Source organism: Trachymyrmex septentrionalis, unplaced genomic scaffold, assembly GCF_001594115.1.
Source record: "Trachymyrmex septentrionalis isolate Tsep2-gDNA-1 unplaced genomic scaffold, Tsep1.0 scaffold367, whole genome shotgun sequence".
In the NCBI taxonomy this organism is placed as follows: domain Eukaryota; kingdom Metazoa; phylum Arthropoda; class Insecta; order Hymenoptera; family Formicidae; genus Trachymyrmex; species Trachymyrmex septentrionalis.
Window position 1 is genome coordinate 102,538 of NW_017305533.1, and position 8,136 is coordinate 110,673.

An 8,136-nucleotide genomic window follows, 5' to 3' on the forward strand; every position below is an offset into this window, starting at 1 on the left:
ATAAAATACTAAATTTATATTAAATATTTATTTAATCTCACATAAGATTATCGCTAAAGATTCAATTACTTTAATTTCTAATTTATTATCACCGTATATATGCTTCTTGAGCAAATAATAATTTTACATATGACTACGCTCGCGTATCAGTTTTATAATATAACTCCAAGAACCTTGGTAGTCATGTCACATTCAAGCTGGTACGAAAACACTTGCAGGATCTAGCTCTGAACAATGCGTCAAATATACATATGTATAGCCATAATGCATTATTCAAAGGTCGAAACTCCGAATAATATTGGGGCATTCCATCGACGTAACGATTATCCTTCACATTCTAAAGAAACAGTATCCGGATGTGCTTTTCTCTATATATAGCTACATGGAATTCTTACAGGAGATCGTGATTTAAAAAGTCGATCATATAAAAATCATTTGTAAAATAAAATGAGAATTAGCAAAGTTTATTTTTTGTCTCAAGATAGATTCTATTCTTCTTCTTTCTTAAATCTAAATTAAAAAAAAAAACAAGAAAAGATTTATAGCGGGGCTATATAAAAATCATAACATCACTCCAGATTTCAAAAATTGAATATTCAGTTTCTCAGAATTCCATTTATAATTTACTTTAATCATAATTTACTTTAATCAGCCTATTTCTCAAAGGATAATGATTGCAAGGCCTAATGCATTTAAATGTAAAATCTGACATTCGATTCGAAGAAATGGAGGGTTTATTTTTTGAAATAATTATCATATTTAATGTTGCCGTGCTGATTGGTGTTCCCGTTGTTTTCCTACTTTGAATGACTTTTTGTCATGTCTGCATTACCTCCTAATCATACATCGCCGCTTGTAATTTCAAAAAAGATTGAATTTCCTTAGCTCACAAATAAATTGGCAAAAATATGCAGGGGCAAAAGTCATCTTAATGTCAAGATATAACTAATATTTATTGGTGCACGGATAGAATATTCGTGATAATTTAAACCCGCGTCTGACCTCGATCGGCGGTTACATCATGCATCGTAAGACATATGAAATTCTTTACAGGAAATTTGACATAATTATATATATTATCGAAAAGATATTAAATCTTGTCCAATTTTCTGGAATTTTAAAGATTGGAAAAATTTGGAAAATTTTAGTAAAAAATTAGTGAATATTTGATAGTTAAACACAATCTCCTTTGTAAAATACTTGATTTTGTGAATATTAATATTTGCATGTTTAATATTTATTACTTAATAAGTTAATTAAAAAACCCTGCAAATTATACGAAAAAACTAGTGACTAGTGGTTTAAAAAAATTATGCAATCTACAATATATGTACTTGCAAACGACATTTTTTTTTTAAGCAACTATGTTTTCTTTATATCAATTGATTTACTCGTTATTCTATGAATAAAGGTATTAATGTTCAGCTATCAAAAAATAAATAATTTAGCAAATAAAAATACTTTTCAATCCGATTAGATCCAAAATAGCGATTTTTAATTTTGCTTAAGGAAACTTTTTTCAGCATCTCATAATCTACAAAATATGACAGCAAATTTAAAGTCACTTTTTTCATATAATTTATGCGAGGTTTTCTTTTGCAAATAATAAAAGATAAAATTTGTAAATTTGCAATTTAATTTACTAATAATAAGTAATGAAAAAAACTCAATTAATGCATGTATATTTAATTGTGGAGAAAAATATTTATTAAAAACAGAAAGATTGTATAATCATACTAAATTATGGAAACATTGAAGTTAATAGAATAAAATAAGTTAGTAGATAAAAATATAATTATATAATAAATATATAAGATTATATGTATATAATTATATAACACATAGTATTAGATAATTATATCACTGTGTAAAATTATATAATGTAAAAATCTGAAAATAACTCGAAATACTTTAAGTTATCATGCGTGCACGTGTATGAAATATATTTCTTAACTTAATATTTTTATATTTATTTATGTCATATTTTTATATACTATGTATTTTATTTATTACTCCTTTATTATAATATTATTATTACAGTTATATTAATTACTATATAGAAACAAATTTTTCTAGTAATATTTAATTACTTTTTCATAACTTTAAATTTGTTTTTAATAGCTTCTTTTACGTAAAAATAATTTGCAAGTGTATCATCTCTCTTATGCGGTTACTTTCCTTCGAGTGAAAGGCAGCTATTATATTATTGCATATTAATCTTTTACACTCATATTTTGACCTTATTACTGTACAAACTAAACTTCCGAACTAAATTCACGTAAGTTTACTCCCTGCAAACTTGTCACAGAAATGTCAAACAACATATCCGTTTATCGATACAACTCCCCGTTTACATGCCGCATACGAGTTCTCTATAAATATATGCGTTCCGTCATTGTAAGAGAAAGTAATGTTGCAGCAATAGAAGGGGAGAGAGAGAGAGAGAGAGAGAGAGAGAGAGAGAGAGAGACAGAGAGAGAGAGAGAGAGGGGGGGAGGGAGGGAGAGAGAGATCGTGGAATAGTTTTTACGTGCGCTATCTCATCTTCAATTCCAAAATCGTTTCTACGATGTTCGCGAGGCCATGGTTGCGTTATACATCAAGTCTTAGAGAAGATGAAGCGTGTACAACCAGTTGTAAATTATATCCTAAGAATCTTATCAACCAAGGATGTAACAATTTTGTCCGACAATAAAGACTTTAAACAATTACTTTTCAGAATTTGTAAGAAAACAAATATTAAACGTTTCGTGTAAAATTACTAAGAGCTTGAATAAAGTACATTTTTAACAAAAATGACTCTTTTAACAATTAATTGTTATTATAATATTGTATCATATTATTCGATAATTCTTTTTTTTTTATCGTCACGATTATACGTTTATATTGAAAAAATTGCTACAAATTATCATGCATAACATTTTTATCTTCAGAATTATATTCTTTCAGCTCATTCGCGTGATTACGTCAGTTCGACGAAAAACATGACAATAGGATATCAGCGAGAAGTGATGATAACGAGTCCTACGCGCAGACATTAACAAGTCTCGTTATTGGCAGTTACGAGACGAGTAGCAGTCACGTTACTGGCATCAGCAGGTGGGTAAAACCACGTTTACGATTCTCGCGATGGCATATCACTCTTATGCAAATGACTAAGTTTCTCGATACATTGTCAGCGGAGAATGTCGGATGAATTAATGATCTCATTGTATCTTATTCTAATTAACTGCATAATGTGCATGTTCCTGGTACACAGCCGACGCAGTCTTTGCCGGTACTTTGCCGATATTTTCATAATTAATTATGGAGGCGAAGAGGTGTCTCACGTGTTCCGTTCGCGGAACCGGATCTAAGCTATACACTTCGGCCAAAAGAAACGACAATACTAATCATTACTATTTTTGTCTGCTCTTTCATAAATGCAACCACGTGCTTGATTACGTTCATTCTAATTGAAATGCTATTTAATATTTTTGAATTTTTTTAAAATTTGAAATTGAATTGAGTGATTGATTAATTTGTTCCTTTTAGTAAATTTACTTCAATGCATTTCAATAGATATTTAAAAAAAAAATGAAATATTGAAATATTAACAAATGTATAATTGAATTATAGTAGGGTTAGGAAAAAAAGTAATATTTTTAATTCAAAATTATATATTATTATACAATGCTAAAATATATTACTGTTATATTATTATAATTAGAGTAAAGTTTCAGCTTTAAAAGAACCTATTTTTTTATTGCGATACGCTCGTGCGCGTAATGATTTTTAATAAAATTATGAGCAATCAAAAGTCAAAATACTCCTTTCATTTAACCTTTCGTTTACAACAATAATTTAGTAACAAAAAATCTTAGGAATGTTTTATTAAAATAATAATTTTTTGAGGAAAATTTCAAACTTTCATGTATTACAGAATCGAAAATTTTTGCAAAAACAGTGATCTTTCAAAAGTAGAGATATAAGCATTAAAACTCTTTTTTAAAGTTTAAATTTTGTTTATTTTTAACGAATATATTTTATACATAATTTTGAGCTAAAAATACTTTCTTTCCAACCAATTATTTTACTAAATTTTTTTACTATTTTGTTTCTCTCTTTTTACAAATCTGTTAAAAAGCGGTCGAGCAACATAAATGAACGTAACTGCTCGCGCATCTGCTTAGATTCTCCAATAGATATTTCTTAACAACTATAATACATGTAAAGCACACGTCCCATTCGAGTACGATCACGTCACAAATTGTACAATCCGCTAATCCTTTTCTTCCTAGATCTCGCAAAGGATCGTCATACATCATGTGATCATATCCGTGGTCGTATGCGACGACAAAATACAGCAATCATCCCGTTATCTAACGGAGTACGGGAAATTTTACACTTTAGGATATGACGCGATGCGATAACGTTGCGTCACTCATGGAATTAATATCCGATATATTATGTAGAAAACGCCAGAACTCTTGGGCGTGTGCACATTGCATGTGTAACATGTTCTGCTAAATTAATCAAAAAGCACTCACGTGCACGTGCGAATACACAAATCGGCACTATGGTGTTTCATAATAATGAGTAAATAACGAGTTTAACTTTAATTAAGTTACGTGATGAGAAACTGAGATTCTTGGCAAAATTTTGTTGAAATTACGTGACAAGCTCGAGCCCTGCATAAGCCACGAGTAATAAACGAGTAAAAAAATGATGTGTTTTTATATACAATACATAATTATTTAAATGCGAGTTTAAATAATAATATACGTAAAATTGATTGCTATTTAATAAAACTTCATAAATTATAAAATGCATGGGTACACTGAGAAAAAAATATCCTAAATTTCAATAAATTTTTTATTCATTTGAATAGTGCCAACTATATATTTATTAAACATAAAAATATATTTATTTGGCACGAAGAACAATACTTTGTTTTTTTTTCAACAATCACTTCTTTTTATTAAGTAAATACTTATTTATTGTAAGTAAATGTTTAGTTGGCAATATTCAATTAAATATTTATTAAAATTTAGGTCATTTTTTTCAGTATACATAATTATTTAAGCAGAAAGTCATAGTTCATTTTTTTAAATATTGTTACATCGTTAAAATCAACAGTGTAGCACGTCTACATTCTAACAAGGTTTTTGAAACATTGTATTTCAATCTGTTGCAACATTGTAGCAACATTGCTGCAAATTTCCATACGCGATCACTATTTTCCGCGGCGTCGCGCGTCGTCGGAGCGTTAACCCAAAGCAAAACGAGATGGCCTCGTCACAGTATTTCGCCGAGAAAAGAAGAAAAAAACACAGTGCCACGAGTTCCGTGTCCTTGAGGTGGATCGCAAGGCTCGGAGTCGATTATTACCATGATTTTCAGAATGCGCTCTGTGCATTCGCAATTCGCTTGCAAAATCGCTGTTGCGCCAATACTTAAAGCGCATGCACAACAATAAGATTGTTAAAGGTCTTTGCGCGCCCGCGGTCAATCATTCGATTACTAAAATAAGATGTTTCCAGTCTAGTTGACGTAAAACCTGCGTGAAAAAAAAAAAACAATTTTTCACCCTTCTCTATCCCTTACTGCCCCGGAAAATACTTGAAAGACGATATTATCTCGAGACAATACAGGCAAATTTCGGGACATCTGAAATATTTGTTATTTTTAAACTTTCTTTTGCGCTTAACGTGCGGAGATCCCTATGACAATATCATTCAAATTTAAAAAATCGAAACGTTTCGAGAACTCTCTTCAATCGATTATCGATCTGCTAATATCGACAATACATGCTGGAAGAAGTATGGTTATGTTTTCGTAATCCAAACAAACCTTCGAAAGTTATTTCCATCGAAAAGTAGTAGACATAAAAATCGAGATGAATCTCGTTAGGAGGCAGTGTTTAAGAATTTTACATAGCAACATTAACAGTCAAAATATATCATACACTCTCGGTAGAGCTTCTAGTTTTAAAAGTGCTTTTTCCTTGGAGAACTTGTATCCGGGAAGCAAACTGAAATTGCACACTCCAACTTTCGTTAGTGTATATTGATCTACAAATACTTATATTATAAATAATATTGATTCTGTTTGTGTATTGTTTCTATAAATGTGTTATACTTGAGTTCTAAAATGTGCTATCTTTCTAACATAACCTCATTGTCGACTGAATGGTAATTATTACTTGTTCATTTCTCAGGTGCCAGATCCTAAAGCAAAATTCAGTGGTTATATACCCTTGGACAAAGTAAAAATAACGTACAGCAGTAGCAGTGGACCGGGAGGGCAAAATGTTAACTGTGTAAATACCAAAGTAGATTTAAGGTTCCAGGTGGACAGTGCTATCTGGTTATCGGAAGAAATTCGAACAAAGTTAGTGGAACAAGTGAGTAGAATTGTACATACAAATAAAGTTTACATTAGTTAATTTGAATTAGTATAGCATTAGTTAATTTTAATTATAAATAGAGTAACTGATCAAATTCCTGGCTAACAATTTGATAATATCAAGTTTGTAATAAATTCACAAACATGAAATTATTATTTTTAGTATAAAAATAAGATAAACAAAGATGGTTACTTAATAATCAAGTCGGATTTAACAAGATCTCAGCACTTAAATTTAGCAGACGCTCTTGAAAAGTTAAGGGCAATGATAAGAGCCACTTTGGTAATACCAGCGCAACCATCGCCTGAATCAGAAGAAAAAAAGAGGAAAAATCTATTAAGAGCTGCTAGGGAGAGGCTACACGAGAAAAGACTTCATTCTCAAATCAAGAAAAATAGACAAGTTCCTGCAGCTGAGTTTTAAATAATTTAATTCAATTATTTCAATTATTGTATAGCTTTATATAGGAATGAACTGTATAAACAAAATAAAGAAAAAGAATTTATATTTATGTATTGTGTATTATGAATTTTTAAGTAATCTATATAATATGTATACAACAAAATTTATATGTATTATATGTATATAACAAAATTTACATATTAAATTAGTATTATTATTAGAAAATATTTAAATTGGAAACAAACTCTAATTTGTGTTAAAAATATTATATGTAATATATAACATGATTATGTATTTTTTATTAAATTAGAGTTTAATATGTTCTACACACATATATAAAATTCAGTGATATAAAATGTGAATATAAGTATATATTTTGATAAAAAATCGATTGCTCACAATCTTGCCTATGAGTCCACAGTCCAGCTGATGGTTTCTATGGTAACGTTAATACCGCGAGTAGAAAACATGAACTCGAAACCTACCTTTGTATAACTACAGTGAATTTAATTTTTCGTGGTGAAAATGTCCTACCGTGATTTACGTAGTGCGTATATAAAATGATTATTAATATGATACAAATGAAACTATATTGCGATTTACTTTCTTTTTACCTGCCTATACATAGATTTCACGGAGATGATGAGAGTACTGGGTTATCCGAGGTTAATTTCCCTCGCGAACTTTCGTATGCCGAATTTTCCTCTGGTTGCCGAGATTCTAGTTTGGCTGGTGAAACGATTCGATCCAGATGTTGATATATTTAGCGATCGCGACACTGAGGAAGAACGTGTAACATTGATACGTAGTATCGCTGAATTTATGGTAAATGAACTTAAACATTACATCTACTCATAACATTAGTCTAATGATTCTTTTTTTAAAAGAGTATCTAAATCTATCTTATTTATTCTACAAACTCATGAAAGTGTTTGATAGGATTATATTAATTATTATTTATTTATTTCAAAATATATCACTCTCAATAAACTAAATGTTAGCATTATATTAGCAATTTGCTTAACATTATATTAAGTATTGCAATATTCTATTCAAGTAGAATATTGCAATAGATTAATATCAACTGCATCTGCATTAAGCTCATATTAGCAAAATTTGTTAATATAATCTAATATAATATATTGATAATAGAAGCAGAATGTATTTCGTAATCATTTAAATGATATATTTTACTTAAATGATGGTAATGGTTAAATGATAAGATTCTACTTGGTTTTTACTAGCAATTTGTTATTATATCTTGTTAAAAAAATTCTATAATTTCTTCGTTTATAAAATTTGTAGTAAAATATTTTTTTGATAAATTTAACTTATATATATATATA

The 8,136-nt window shown here is 29.3% G+C and overlaps 2 protein-coding genes across 2 annotated transcripts in view; both read left to right on the forward strand.

Moving 5' to 3' along the window:
- The first annotated feature begins 5,808 nt into the window (after positions 1-5,808).
- On the forward strand, positions 5,809-6,811 carry LOC108750369 (peptidyl-tRNA hydrolase ICT1, mitochondrial). The gene is made up of 3 exons (XM_018489775.1): positions 5,809-6,037; positions 6,200-6,385; positions 6,551-6,811. Exons 1-3 carry the CDS (start codon positions 5,879-5,881, stop codon positions 6,809-6,811), a joined length of 606 nt encoding a protein of 201 aa, XP_018345277.1. The 5' UTR covers positions 5,809-5,878.
- A 406-nt stretch (positions 6,812-7,217) lies between these two features.
- The window catches only part of LOC108750368 (clusterin-associated protein 1), a 2,576-nt gene continuing 1,657 nt past the window's right edge, over positions 7,218-8,136 (forward strand). Inside the window, exons 1-2 of the mRNA XM_018489774.1 lie at positions 7,218-7,337; positions 7,419-7,615. Of these exons, the coding sequence (XP_018345276.1) occupies positions 7,316-7,337; positions 7,419-7,615 (219 nt within the window). The 5' untranslated portion in view covers positions 7,218-7,315. The remainder of the gene's footprint in view (positions 7,338-7,418; positions 7,616-8,136) is intronic.

Bases quoted from the DNA above. Each gene is read 5' to 3' on its own strand.
- LOC108750369 (XM_018489775.1), top strand. From the start codon at position 5,879: ATGAATCTCGTTAGGAGGCAGTGTTTAAGAATTTTACATAGCAACATT. The intron at 6,038-6,199 runs GTTAGTGTATAT...TTCATTTCTCAG, and splicing joins AATTGCACACTCCAACTTTC to GTGCCAGATCCTAAAGCAAA. The intron at 6,386-6,550 runs GTGAGTAGAATT...TATTATTTTTAG, and splicing joins GAACAAAGTTAGTGGAACAA to TATAAAAATAAGATAAACAA.